Here is a 15,890-nt window from a genome sequence, read left to right as displayed (position 1 = left end):
CAACAGTAATTTGGGCAGTGGAAGACTGTACGGTGTTAACGGTTGTAGAAATTCTTTGGGATATTGTAACTTGATGTTTTCATCTTCCGCATGATCATCACCAACTTTTTTCAGAATAGTCTATTGATATGCATTTAACCAATTTGCCATTTAACCGATCAACAATTTTCACGTTAATATGTTTAACTTCATTGTTTCTCTGTGCTAGGATTGCCCGTTTACTCATTTCTTCTGTTGAGAACCCTTTGTAATGAAATTCTTCAATAAGATTTGGACATAATTAGTCTTCTTTTATTGGGAACTTAAAGTGAGGAAAATGTAAAAGTTTATAAAATCTAAGAGAGCAGGAACTGTGTCTGTCAAAAGCATTCACAAGAATGAAAGGCGAGAGGGCCGTATGCGTGGTTGAACATGGTTGAGAGGAGGGTGTGACTTGAAAAAATCTCATGGCCAAAGTCTCGTCTCGCGGGACTTGAAACTATCTCTTTGAAAAAGTCTCATCTCAGGATTTCCTTTTATAATAGGGAGATTTGTAAGATGTCTCATTAGAGATGGCTTACTGGGAATTTTTAGCTCCTAGCAGATTTTTCCTTAGGAAACTAACCTACAGGAAGGGCCAAGCAAAGGCATGTCCATGATAGTTCTTATTTTAATTAGATAAACCTCCTTCAGACAAGGCATACAGGGTACCAAACTTGGAGTCAAGCTTTCAGGTAGTACCTAGTAGCTTGAAGACTCATGTAAGCAATCAGACTCAAGCCAACAAATCCATAAAATGCTACATTATTGGCTCACCATGTCAAAGATGAAGGGTAAGGATCAACTTCAAAGTTCACATAGTCTGTTCTTTAGGTAGATCAAAATATTGGAAACTGACTAATGGGACATTAGAGATGGAACCTTATCTTTGGTGGAAGGGACACAATTACCTTCATCTCTACAAACAGTATTTCTTTTAGAATCACACTTCTTAATAAAGGATGGTGACACTACTACTCAATAGATGTGCAGAAGAAGTAAACCTGGCTAGTCCACCTGTTCACTAGTTTCATCTCTCAGTACAGTACAGTGCAAATTGACATTGTGTAAATGGATAACAGGATTGTCTCGATATGATTTTCAATTCCTAGACGAACACTATCTTGTTTCTTAGTATATGACTTATTAAGAATAATTGTCCTTCTTACATGAGATGAGTGTGGACATTGAAAAGGCCCATCTGTTAACATTTATCTCCTTTTCGGAGACTTTATTAGACAGTACAAAGAAGGGCCTGTCTGCTCCAAATGGTATGGTTGATTTATAATGTACACAATGGCGTATGCACCAAACAACTTTTCAGAGATTTATAACTTTTTAGAGACAAAATCCAACTCTAATTATGTTATTATCTCTTATTCACTCACTTCTTTACCAGGGGCATTTCTACATTAAGAGCCATTAGGGCAAAGTCTCACCAGATGGTGTGCAAAATATGTAATAGGCTTCCCTTTTTAATTTAAGTTTTCATTAAAATGTTTGTGACCACACTCACCTTTGTCTTCTTAAGCAATTTCCATCCATCCATCCATTATCCAACTAGCTATATCCTAACTACAGGGTCACAGGGGTCTGCTGGAGCCAATCCCAGCCAACACAGGGCGCAAGGCAGGAAACAAACCCCAGGCAGGGCGCCAGCCCACTGCAGTTCTTAAGCAATTTCTTTTTTCAATGTTTTTATTGTATATTGAGTGTAATTTTTTATATAGAAATTATTGCTTTTTGTGGTATGTGCAATTATCTTTATGGTGGATGTTGCCAGCCTCTTTCTTGCTGAGGGGCTGGATCAATTGGCCCGGCAGCATTTTCTGTATCTTTGGGTATCTATGTCCATGTACAACCTCAACTTTCAACTTTAGTGTTAGGGCTTAAAGGCTAGATTTCCTTATTCTCTGCATTCAAATAAAGACCACTTGTTTTTTAATTGCATGTTTGCACTACCAGTTTCAGCTTTCCCCAGTCAAGGCTATGCAGAACAACCCATAAAAAGCCACAAAAGCTCCAGTACCAGTTGCTCCCCTAGCCACAATAATTTAAAAAAATAGAAAGCAATCAATATCAAGAGTCATCTAGCACAAGATAGAATGGGGCCTGAGTTTCATCTTGTACTTCACCCACCACTAATTAGGAGCACCTGATAGGCTGCCTATGTGCACTCTTTCCACTTCTTGGACAAGAAGTTTCAATGAAGTGCAGAATCCTGTTGCAGAAATATCTAAAATGTAGAAAATCATTTTATTCAATTTTTTTGCCGGCATCTCACTGTCTAGGTAACAACTCATCAAATGATGGTCTGTGCAACTGCTGAACAGCCCAGAGTCTTCTGCTTAATTTGTGAAGTATGTATCGTCTAGGTGTTCTTTCCATGTTATTATTGCTTGTCCTTTTTCACCTCAGAGCCATTAGGTTCTTAACATGAGCTGCTGTTGTTTCAATTTACTCATGTCTTAGCCAATACATTTCTTGAGCATCAAGTGCTTGTGAGGCTCTCACTTACCTTAGCATTCAAATCTATACTACTGTATTTTTCCAAAAATGACAATATTAAAGGATATCATAATGATCTGATACCAATCGAGACAGACCAAGCACCAGGATCCCATTGTTTCACTGGTGTTCTTTGACACAAGTGTTGCATGAACTTCAACATCTCACTAGCAATTAGCTAAAGAGAGACAGATGTTACTACTTAAGTAATGTTAACATTAGAGAAGTCTGCACATGCAAAAAAATTCCAGTACGGCCCCAGCAGAATTTTCATGTCAAAAATACTTTTATTCTTTGCTCAGTTGAACATAAATGTTACTACTAGTAGAGGACTCTTGTCGGGAAACAAAAATAGCAGGGAAGCCAGGACATGGCAGAGAACTGACAAAAGAAGTAACAGGGCACAGAGGTGCATTACTGCGAAAGAGAGCTACAGCTTGTGTTTAATGCTTCATTTATCAAATTCATAAGATGATTTTGTATCAAACATTTCAGCAGTGATGTTGTTACTTGAGGACATCAAATAGGAAATTTATACCAAAGGAAACACTGCCAGATTGTTATCAAATCTATGCTACCTACCCAACAATGGTATTGAAAAGGGAACTCTTGGCCCCTTTAGAAAAACTTCATATTAAACCAAATAGGTAGTGTGGACTGATCAGCCTCCTCCAATTTGAAATCCTACATATCTTCTCATAGAGCATCCGCCCCTAACTTTTTTATAGTTCGTGGAACTATTTCTGGCTTCTTATTTTCTTCAAGCTTCCCCTTCTTAGCATTGTTGAAAATATTCCCAATGCAACATGAACCTTGGGGGATGACTTACTGTCTGTTTTCTGCATGGAGAAGAATATCTCCTCTTTTCCCCCATATCCCCATTTTTTTCCTGACACTTGTCACTGTGGCAGAGGCTGATCAGTATTCCATGCTGCACTCACCCTCGGCATGCTAGACTAGACCTTGTGCAGCTCGATCCTTGCTGCACATGAGATCTAATTAGGCATGTAGCCTGGGTAAACAGCAGGGAGGGAAGCTAGCTCATAACTCACCTCCTGGCGTCTGTTAATTAGCTCAATTACCTCGGAGGGATCAGCAACATGTTAATGCAGCAGGGGCATGTGGGCCTAGTGCATTGCACCTGTCACTGCAGCAACAGAAAGTTTACGTGGCAGCTATTTTATGAGGAATGCTTTTCTTTTTTTGAATGTGCACTCACTCTCTCAGTTCTCAGCCTGCTTTTGTCCTTTAATGTCAGGCCACCTTAAACAATTTTAATTGTGACTATGCAGATGGTTAAATAACTATACGAGAATCAGGTTAGTCTGTAGGAGAGTGACAGACTTTGTGTATAACTGGCTGGAAACTTGTCCTGTATTTTTGTAAGCAGCTGGAGCCGCTATGGGGAACTTGGCTTTGTTTTCTGGTTCTCGGCCAGAAGCAAAACACCTGAGGATGGACCATAATCTAAAAAAAATGGCTAAACGCCTCCAGTCTTTAACTGCTTATCACTTGCAAGTGCTTTGTTTTCACAGGAGACTCCTGGAAGCAGCCAAAAAGGCGAATCAGACAGGCCATTTTCTCTGGGTCGGGTCGGATAGCTGGGGTTCCAAAATATCCCCAGTGCTACACCAGGAAGTGGTGGCAGATGGAGCAGTTACCATCTTGCCCAAGAGGATGTCAGTCAGAGGTAAGCTGGCACTTTAAACATTTGAATTTGTCACAGGCAAGCTTCTCCTTTTACTGAAAATGGAGGGCATATAAGCAAATCAACCTTGTGAGAGAGCAGGCGGTCCAATGAAATAGATGTCATCTAGCATCTTTGAACTGTGTCTGGCAGGCGACTAACATAGACAGGATAGTTACACTTGCTGGGAAAGAATTTAAATGTAGAGTTTTTGCAAAAAATAAAGAGCAGGGCACCACAAGGAGCCTCTAGTGAGGAAAAGAGATGATAACATGTCAATGGTAATGAACCCAAATCAGAAATAGAAGAGGAACATTCAGATGTAAATTAACAGGGCCAGTTACCTAATATCCTCTAGGGAACTTAAGTGAAGGTCCATTTCTACCAAATGTGCCTAGGGCAATTTAGTGTGCTGTTAGTGTAGAGTGGCCTGTTGGGTGACAATACAGTTATGTTTGATATCCTCTTTGTAGACTTTTACAAAGTTCAGTGGTCTACCAAAAGGTATTTTGCTTAATCTACAGACATATGAGATGGCCGGTGACACAGAACAGAATATCAGTGTTCTGTGAAAATAGCCATTAGAGTAACCAGGGTCCTCCTAGCAGATGCTGGCCACCAGAATATGTTTAGGCAAATATCAGTGTCCTGTAACAACAGAGTGGCCTATGGGGTAATACTGCAGTTCATTTCAGTCCTCCAGTAGGACTTTTACAAAGTCCAGTTGCCTAGTAGAAGGTATTTACCTTAGGTCCAGAGATGTTGGAGTAGGCTAGTGACACAGAAAAAGATATCACTACTCTTTGAAAACAGCTACTGGGAAAGCAAGGATCCTCCTAGCAGATACAGCCCACCAGAATTAGTCTAGGGAAATATCAATGTTCTGTCACAGCAGAGTGATCTTTTGGGTGACACTGCAGTTAAGTTCAGTGTACTCCTAGGAGACTTTTACAAAGTTCAGTGGCCTACTGAAAGTGATTTAGCTGACGTTAACAGATATTGGAGAATGTTAATGTCTAACTACAGACTATTAAGGTGAGGGCCACGTCCTTTGACAACAACTACCTGAGAATCTAGTGTCCTCATGGGAGATATGAGTGAAGGTCAGAATGTCTTTAGGGGCATTAACTGCAGAATGCCCTATAATAAGACACATAAATTATAATTAAAACTTCCTGTCACTACTGCCCTCCGTGGACTCACCCAACAATTCAGGAGCTAAAGTGCAAGTTTTGTATTTGAGTTTCTTCCTCAGGAGTGTACTGTTGATCAGAGGGTAGCATCTGCCTCTCTGTGTGCAGGGTGCTACTCATTGGCAAGAGACTTTCTCAGACTAACCCAGTTTTCCATCTGCGCAGGGTTTGATCGCTACTTTGTGAGCCGCACACTGGACAATAACAGACGGAACATATGGTTTGCTGAGTTCTGGGAGGATAACTTTCACTGCAAATTGAGTCGGCATGCTCTGAGGAAAGGATCTGGAATTAAGAAGTGCACAAGTAAGAAATGAGTGAGAGTGAATATTGGGGCTGCATGTTAAAGATATAGGCAGTTCTTCTCGATGATATTCCTTACTATCTTGATGTTTATATAAAAAAGTCTCAAATAAAACAATGTAACAAGTAAAAATAGTTTAGAAGATTGCACATTTAAAGACATTCAGTGGGTAATTTTTGAGCAGGCCTGTTACTGTGCTTAAAAGCTAACCGAATTAAAGGCATTTGAATGTGTTTTGGCATTCAGTTTTATCTGATCACTAGGATACTTTCATAAGAGATAAAAAGGAATTAAATTTGTTTTGGCTTAGATGGCACATAGTGGTAAGGACGGATGGTTCAAATCCTGATTTGGCCAGCATGTGTGTAGAGTTTATTTTACTCTCCTTACATCTGCATCGGTTTCACTTGGAACAAAGGATCTTCAATTTACTAGCTTTCAAAAAGGGCAGGTGGGTAAAGAAAGGAGAGATTAGGAAGAAAACTCAGGGATACACTCTTTAATTTCAATGGTAGACATAAAGGAGAGTCTATGCCAGACAGAGGAGTGTGTAGGTCAAGATCTGGCAGGAAAACTCTCTGACTTGCTGTGAATCAGGGTGGAGTGGTTAATAGAAGACCTTATTGTGCCATAAGAAGTTTGATGGATGTGGCCTAACAATAGACCAGTACTTAACAGGGAGAGAAAGTGAAAGCATTGTACAATGTTCATTTTCACAATAGCACACTCTGAATCTACATGAATGATACAGATAGATGGCCAGGATGTCTTTGAATCTCTCATACTCTTGAGAATCTGGAGATAAATCAGAATAATTATATCTTTCAACAAGTTAGAGATGGCTATGACTAGCTGAAAATCTTTTTTTTACCAGTCTCTGGCTCTGTGAGTCCATAGTATCATTTCACTGACTTGTGTAAAATGTCCTTTGGCCATAATGAGTGTTTTTGTTGCATTAAATACATGAGGAGTAATTTGAATTTTATTTATACCTGGGTATATTTGTATAATGGATTAAGGTAAAAGCAAATTTTTCTCTGTTGTTAAAATGCTGAATTCATCAATGCTGGATGAAATGCAGATGTCACCTTCGTCATCTACTGTACCTCTCTGTCAATTTCTCTGCTCTCATGAGTCACAAATTTGTTATTTTTGTGTATGATTCCATAATTACAGTAACTACTTGCTGGGATGGGACCATGAGCACTACTTATTTTTATTTCCTGGTTTAATGTGGTGTCATGAATAGATGTTTAATCCCATATTAATAAAATGAATAGTTTGCAGAATAATTCACTCATTGATACTAAATACAACCTGGGCAAAACTACCATTTTTTAGTTGTTGCCACTACGGAACTTTTGTTCATGATGAAACCTTCGAAACTGCATAAACTCTATTTATTAAGTCCATTTTCAGAGATATGTGATAATTTTTGTATTGGTCTCACATCACACCACACCCAGCACTCCCTACCTCTGCCTTTGTGTCCTTAAAATCACTTGACATAGAAAGCAGACTTCACTGTAAGTAGGACCAAACCTAAACTATATTCCAAATGCATTACCATCACCTAAACTGTTATGCTGTGATAATGTGATTTTAGTTTTGCAATCCTCATCTCATGAAACTTATGAATGGCCTTAACGTCTAGATTTTATGTTGTATAAACAGCAATAAGCTTTGTTATTTATGCTAAATTTCATTAAGATCAGCTCAGCTGTTTTGGAATAACGCTCAGTTTTTAGGTTCTCCCCTTGATTACAACTCCCCTCTCATATGAAATTTATGAAATGCCATATAGCCTGTATTTTAAGTTGGACTAACCAGCAACCTATATAGAAAACTTCTTCAAAATCAGCTTAGCTGTTTTTTGTGATAGACAAACAAATAAGCAGACAAGATTGATGTGAAGGTTAAAAGGAGGTCCTCAGTGTGAAAAACAGATTAATAACCTCAAATGGATATGAAAATTTCAAAACAGACCACTAGGGTCAATGCAAAGTGTTGATGTTTGTACAATCATTTTAAGGTTTTTATTAAGGATATCTTGTTTACCTGTGAAATTTCGGCCTGATTATTAAAGATTTAATGGTTGCTCTATTCTGAACCTTTCATTTGTATTGTTACTACGTACTGTACATACACAGCACATTTCCAAACGTTTTAAGCCGACAAATGAATATGAACAGCTGAAGTTGGAGGATCTTCTAAAAAAAGAGCAATATTCCTCTATGATTTTCTTATGAAAAAAGATAATGAAAGGTTTCAGTCATTTTTCTACAAACCACCAAAACAGTGGACAGATGATCTTCAATGAATTCTGTGAACTGTAGGCACACATGACAGTAGTGAACGAGGCAGCTGAAAGAAGAATAAGTCTCATTGAAAAGTATAATGACATACTGACAAAAGACAAGAAGCATAAACGTTTATTCTTCGACCGCTCACTAACCATCGTAAAAATTTTACAACTACATCACAGACAGGTCTAATGTTGTAGACCTACAAATGCGGAATAGTTCAGATGACATAAAAACTAGCAAATGGAGTGGCCTCTAAATGTTGTTTATTTCCATTAAAATTGTATATGTTTGTTATAAATATGAATAAAACTAGCCTTGGGGAGAAGTAGTTTTACCGTTAATATGTACATATATACTGTATACATACAGACGCACAATGTCTGTTCATGTGGCATTAACTTTCTACTGGGTGTATTCAGCTTTAACATCTGTGATGTGCTATGTATTGGTATGTACTTTGTAATGACTGTAGTAATAAAATGCATTGCATTTTTCATTCCAACAGTTGGCAGTCACAAACTTTATACAATTAGGTCAATTTTTACAAAAAATAGGATCGAAAACAAATCAACCCCCACCCCTTGGCAATCACAAACTTTAACACTGCTTTTGGGAATCTTTTACCAAATGGCATATAACTGCAACAACATATAGACTAATACTATAAGTTAGTAAAGAATAATTTAAATAGAAAAAATAGAAGAGTCCATTAAACATTCTGATGGTCTGCCTGCATTAAAATTGCACAATGAGATCAGGAATAAATTGTGAAGATAAATCACAGACTACATTAAGAGTTATAAAAAGGGTTCGCTAGTCTCCCAGTACTCAATTTTGAGACCACCACAGTCATAACCTTATCCATTTCCCTCTGTGTGATAGTCCGTGGGCTCCAATGGAAATGACACTTCCTCTATCATCCATCCATCCATCCATTATCCAACCCGCTATATCCAAACTACAGGGTCATGGGGGTCTGCTGAAGCCAATCCCAGCCAACACAGAGCACAAGGCAGGAAACAAACCCCGGGCAGGGCACCAGCCCACTGCAGGGCACACACACACACACACCAAGCACACACTAGGGACAATTTAGGATCGCCAATGCACCTGACCTGCATGTCTTTAGACTGTGGGAGAAAACCAGAGTACCTGGAGGAAACCAACGCAGACACGGGCAGAACATGCAAAATCCCCACAGGAAGAACCCAGGTCTCCTAACTGCAAGGCAGCAGCACTACCCACTGCACCACTTCCTCTATCAGCCTTTTTTATTTCCAGTCATTTTATCTATTTAAACATTTTTCTACATTAGGTTATAGTATTAGAAGTATATGCCATCTGAATGAAAAATGCAATATATTGCATTCACACACTCAACAAACACCTTGGAATCATCACGTTGAGAATAACGCCCATGAGTGAGTGTGTCACGACTAGTGATGTCATAAGTATCACGGTCTGCAATTACACTCTGATGAATTTCTTTCAATTAGATAATGCTTCTGCACTTAGATTTGGGTGCTAGACCAACAGTCCATGCTTTATACATAATATCTTTATATACTCAGTAACTGAATAAGATGCTTTGCTTAGTTATTATCTGAGTCATACAAATGAGAATATTAGATGTGCTTTGTTAGTTTCCTATATTCCTTAAGAAGTTTGTGAGAATTTTATTAATAAATCCCAAACGTGTCTATATGTGTGTCTGCAGGTGTTTATATGTATGCATGTGTTTGTGTGCATATATGTGTTTGCGTGTGTGTGTGTGAGTGTGCTCAGCAGCATTAGTCCTCATCTTGTGTCCAGTGTTGCTGGAATGACACTGTCTTCCCATGACACTGTACTCGATAAACAAATTACAAATTGATTAGATGGATGAAAGTGTGATGCATTGGAAAAAGAATATGTAAAAGTGAATATAAAGTATTGTTGGAAAGTGCAACTGCTCATTTAAAATTTGTTTACCATATTGCACACTGGGACTTGCATTACTAAGCGACATTTAGGTACGGTGATTCACCCCACTGATGTACAGTGTCCTGGCTTTACTCTGATTCTCCTCTTTGCGTACTCTTCTTTTCCTCCCACATCCCAAAGATGTATATTTTAACTTATGTGGCAACTTTAAATTGATCCAGTATGCAATTAATTGACAACCCATTCATGGTCATTGTCCACTTAACACTCAGTAATGCTGGATAAGGCCCCAGTACCCTGCATCTCTGAGCAGGTTAAAAAATAGATAGATGGATGGAAGTTGATTATCTTTGACTGTGTGCTACAAAATTATTAATCTTTGTTCACTGTCCAACACAGCAGCAACTCTGATGATATTAATAATGGCAAGAAGCAACAAGAGCCAGTGCGGCCTAGTGGCTAAGACATTAAACTGTAAACCACTGTTCTTGGGTGACTCCATAGGAGGCACTAAAGCTGCCGGTTCTCCAATTACAGAAATATGGAAACATGTTAACATAACAAAACATTCTCCAACCCTCTTAATCCAATTCAGGAACAAAGAGGTATCCCAGCTGCATTAGACACAAGGCAGTAAGCAGCACTGAACAGGATGAGAGTCCACTACAGAGACCACTCACTCAAACCGTTGAGCCAAATAAAAATAATCAATCAATATTATATTTAAAGATGTTGTAGGGAAAACACACACAGACATGGAGAAAATGTGCATCTAGAAAACAAAGGAGTGCAAATCTCAAAGTGAGGACGCTGGATCTATGAAGCAATAGCACTAACCATTGTGCTACTGTGCTACCATGGATGCTGTATAATTGGGATTTGTACAGTAAGTCACTTTAGATAAAATCATCAGCTGAATAAATAAATGAAAATGTAAACAAGTAATGCACTCCTTTACATGTCTGTCTTATCGAATGTGTCCCAGCTATTAGGTGATGAATACCAAAGTTACAGCTTCAAAACACCACGGGTAGCCCTGGAATGGAGCCACACAGAAGGCAGCAACTCGAGCGAGAATTTATTGCTGTTCCTCCCCTAAGCAAGCTTTGTATCCTGCAAAGGCACTGCTGAAGCTCTCTTTTGTATATTCTTTGTGTTCTCCAGCTTTGCATGTTCATTATAGGGAAAATCTATAATGATTCATTTCTCTTAAAAGAAACAGAATTCACAATAGGAAGGAGACAGGAGGGAGGTGCTCTGCCTGATGCTGTATCTGTTTGTAGCTGGAAAGCTGACATCACCTTCATCTCGGCTTCTTCATTTTGCAGCGTGAAGCATGGAGATTATATTTCCTTTTTAAATAAAAGTAAATCACTGGGGAAAAAAAAACAAAAAACAAAAATGTACCCTGTACTTGAAAGTCTTTAGATAAGATAAAAAAGAATTCACAGTGATGCTGTCCAAATGGTTTAATTTTTCCATAGGATGTTTAGCTTTGAGTGCACTTCTGCAATTTGCAGGAAAAAAGAAATGATTTCGAAGAGCTAGGATAACTGAAGACGACTCACACTTTACAGAAATGAAACCTCCCGTAAATGGCAAAAGTGACTCCACTCTGTTAGGCCCTTGATCAAGGACCTTAACCTGCAATTGCTCTGTCTTGGGTATGACGTTAATCTGCATCTAGTCCTGCAAGTGGGTCCTCCAACTTGCAAAGGAAAATTTGGGAGTTGGTGGCTGGATTGGCACTCCAGACACCGTAAAAAAACCCACACCATTTCAGTGTGGTGCTGAGGTGCCACCCACTGCACTTGGGTCCAAATCCAGGTGGTGGGTGCAGCAACATGCTGTATCAGCGTATGCTCCCAACCTAGGGGTGCATTGCAAATCAAGGCTGGTGTGCTTGAACCATTGCATTTATTCCTGAAAGTTTTCAGAATTAAATTAACCCAAATGTACATTTATGGGTAAGAATGAAAAATATGATAAGAGCCTATATAGACTTGAAAGTAACATTAACTGATCGTGACCTCGTAAGCTTTCCTAGCTGGAGGAGCCGTCGTCTGATGGCTGAAGTGAAAAGTGAGTATCAATTTTTCTAGGAAAATAAGACAACTCAAAAAATATTCATCAACAATAGAAGAATGAAAAGAATGCCATAATTGCTAGGGATGTCAATATAGATGGTATTAATGCAGCAAAGAAATTAGTCACCTCATTACCAAAGTGGTTGGTGCCCCATTTAGTCAATTCAAGTCAAGTCAAGTGGCTTTATTATCAACTGTTCATGCAAATTATTGTAACATACAGTGATATGAAAGAAGATCCCCTAGGACAGAAGCATAATATCTAAATAAGCACAGGACAAATGCAAGACAAGTACAGAACTATAATATACTACATTTTAAATAGAAACTACGTAAATAAATAAATACTGGTTAACAAATTGAAATAGGTCAAGTACAGGTTGGGGAGCATGCACTTGTACAGCGCATTGCCACATGCACTACACAACGAAACAGCTCAGGATCCTGGTTCGCAAACCCCCAGGAAGACACATGGTCCAGTCCCACACTCCAGAAATGGCCCTCTATCTGCCGCATCCAGGTGTTACATGGGCATCTCCTTGGCCTGGTTAAGCCACTCGGGTCCTCAACAATGAGGATCCTGTGAGCCAGATCATCCTCGGGGAATTGTGCTACATGGCAGAAGTGCCGTAACTGATGCTCCCTCACAATGTGGGCAATGTGCCTCATTACATGAGCAACCACAAAGTCAAACCAGCGGTACCCAAGGATTCTCTGAAGAGACACAGTTACCGAAGGAGTCCAGTCTTCATCTCAGGTCAGTGGATAGCATCCATGTCTCACAACCATATAGCAAAACAGGAGACACCAGGACCCTAAAGACTTGGACCTTCGTCCTTTTGCATTGATATTGGAAGTGCCACACATCCCTTTCCAGCAACCTCATGACCCCCATGCTCTCCCATTCCATCTACTGACTTCATAGGAAGAGTCACCAGAGACATGAAAGTCATCAATTGAAATAGATAATAACAAATACATGAATGATTAAAACAACTAATAACAAAACTGCCATAATAATAAATGTGCTGCATATAAATAAACTACTTAGAGTAGCAGGACAGCATTAAGTTCAGAATCCTGACAACCAAGGGGTAGAAGCTGTTGCAGAACCTGGCGGAACTGTTACATTCTCCCAGATGGAAGTAGGAAAAAGAGACCATGAGGAGGTCCGGAGCAGTCTTCCACAATGATGCAGGTTTGTTTACTACCTTCTGTCCTGAATTGCATTACGTGGATTTGTCACAGACAGATAAATGGATTTTAAGTGTGTGCTTATGCAAACCCTTGCAGTGGACTGATAACCTTTCCAGAGTTGATTTCTATGTTTCGTTCAATGCTGCTGTTACAGGCTTTAGTATTCATGATACTGAATTGGATTAATTGAGTTAGATAGATAGATAGATAGATAGATAGATAGATAGATAGATAGATAGATAGATAGATAGATAGATAGATAGATAGATAGATAGATAGATAGATAGATAGATAGATAGATAGATAGATAGATAGATAGATAGATAGATAGATAGATACTTTATTAATCCCAATGGGAAATTCACCAGTTTGAGAATGCTATGTTATATTTTCTACCTACTGCACATGTAAAAATTAAACAAAATATCAAAAAAATGACCAGCCCTATCAGCAGGTCACAAGCACTTTAATTTTGAAAATTAAAGGCATCCTACTTACTTCCAAGCTTTGAATAAAATGTTGCCACCTCCTCAAAATAATGAGTTGTATCTAATCTATCATAGCATATATTTTTGAGACCTTAAGTGTCATGCCCAGCGGGAGGACTGAAGATGCCAAAGCTGCATCACAGTTAATTTCCAACTGTCAGAATGGATATTTCTTGCAGTATTTCTTTGGAATTTTTCTATACTGTAGGTGCTTTAGATTTCCACCCACACCCCAATTATGTGCAGGTTTATTATATGTAAAGCTCTAAACCTGATATTTTGTAAGAGAGTGAATAGAAGTCTCCTAGGATGAACTTGTGGTTGTGTCCATGATTGGTTTCTGTCATGTTTCAAATAAACAAATTACGAGTGAATGTGTGTGTTGATGAGTGCAAGTGTTCCCTACAATAGTGGCCTGTCAAGAAGGTTGGTTAGTCCCCTTCTCCTAATTTTCTTCTGCACCCAACCGTTATTCCCAGGAGTTTCATCAGCACGAGAACCTTCTGTTGAGCAACTGACAGTTGTGCCCTGTTCCCAAAAATAAATATATAAAATGCAAAGTTGACTGACTGGCCAACTCATTCACTCACCCACTCACTCATGAATACAAACATTGCTTCCCATGTAATTTCAAAAACTGAAATTTATCAGAATTTTACATCTATGTTAGTATATATCCACTATGAAAGGAGATTTCAATATTTCATTATTTAGGGGTAAAACAACCAAGATAATGGAAAAAGTAAGTATCCCAAACTTGACAAAATGCTATGACTCATTTGATTGAAATTTGATGATGTCATAGTAAAAAGGAAATGAGTTGACCTGTGTTTTTTATTTGTCAATAACAATACTGTAGCAAATAGGCTATGCTAACACGTCATGTACAACTGTGCAGTGCTGAGATGGAGTTTGCTGGTTTATACAAATGAAGGCTGCCAGCAGAAGCATTGGGTGTAATGCAAAAACACTGGGTAGATGGATGAGTGAAGAAGGAGAGGTCTTGTGGACAGCAAAAACAGACAGGATCATGTATGGCATGTAGACTGAGAAAGTCAAGAGAAAGAGACTGAGAAAGTACAGTGAGCTGTGAAGTGGAAGTAAGAAAGTTCAGCAAGGAAGATGTGGTTTGTAAGCTACACAAACTGTGACTGTGAGCAAAGGAGATGCGTCACAAGAAGCAAATAGGGACGAATAAAGTAGTAGTAGGAAGTGACATCCTCAAGTCCAAGACAAGCCAGGAGTGACGGTGTACCTTGGTCATTTTAAATGCCAGCGCAGCTCAGTTAAAGAATACCTCACTGCCAGAAGAAAGTGTGGGTGGAAACTGAACTGTACCTAGTTCACTATACTATATCTTTTCACCTATTCTTTTCTTTACAATCCTTACTTCTCTCTTGTTTTGAGACTCACTGCTTCATAAAAAGTACTTCCCTTGGTTGTTTATATTTGCGAATCCCATGTCATCTGTAATTGGCTGTAGCAGACCCCCGTGACCCTGCAGTTAGGATATAGCAGGTTGGATAATGGATGGATGGATGGATGTCATCTATATTCTACCCATGAAGAAGTCACTACAGTATATTTTCAACCTCAAAATTCAAAATGTTTTGTTTATTACATGGGCCATGTACGTGTGCAGCCTGTAAACATTACTACTGTTTTTGTAATAAAACATAGTAAAAGTAAAACATAGAACTTTTTTGTGTGGTGATAGCTTTCGGAGTAATACCATATTAATTAATAAAATATATAACACAAATTACAAAAAAAAAAAAAAATAGAATCACGAAAAAAGAAATGCTTGAATGATGTAAACAGATGTAAAAATCGTAAACATCTGATAGTAACAATATTTACCTAAATTCACATTATTCCTACCGATAACCTGCTTCAGTTCAAAAGAATACAGTTTTCCTGTAAAATTGTGTTTTGCAATGAATATCCACAATAAAGAGGTCATTGTGAAAAAGCAGGAATTGATCTATGATAGGAATGTTTTACTTTTGTACAATTGTATGTAGCATGTTCAAGAGTAAGCAACTCCAAGGACATAATAATATTAGCCCCTGGATAAAGAAAAGGTAAAGTACCACTTACGATTAACGGAAATAGTTTAAGAGTTGATAGAAATCTACGTTTTGTGCCTAATACTTGTATGCAAAATTTGGTTGACCTA

At 38.5% G+C, this 15,890-nt stretch overlaps 1 protein-coding gene across 2 annotated transcripts in view; it reads left to right on the top strand.

The window, feature by feature from the left end:
• LOC114648143 (metabotropic glutamate receptor 4-like) overlaps positions 1-15,890 on the top strand; it is a 983,563-nt gene that overhangs the window by 680,916 nt on the left and 286,757 nt on the right. For both annotated transcript variants that reach the window (XM_051924640.1, XM_028796992.2), the window contains exons 5-6: positions 4,062-4,216; positions 5,572-5,712. In XM_051924640.1, the coding sequence (XP_051780600.1) occupies positions 4,062-4,216; positions 5,572-5,712 (296 nt within the window). The remainder of the gene's footprint in view (positions 1-4,061; positions 4,217-5,571; positions 5,713-15,890) is intronic.

The sequence above is a fragment of the Erpetoichthys calabaricus genome, chromosome 3, assembly GCF_900747795.2.
Source record: "Erpetoichthys calabaricus chromosome 3, fErpCal1.3, whole genome shotgun sequence".
Classification (NCBI taxonomy): Eukaryota; Metazoa; Chordata; class Cladistia; order Polypteriformes; family Polypteridae; genus Erpetoichthys; species Erpetoichthys calabaricus.
This window is presented reverse-complemented; position numbering and strand designations above follow the sequence as displayed.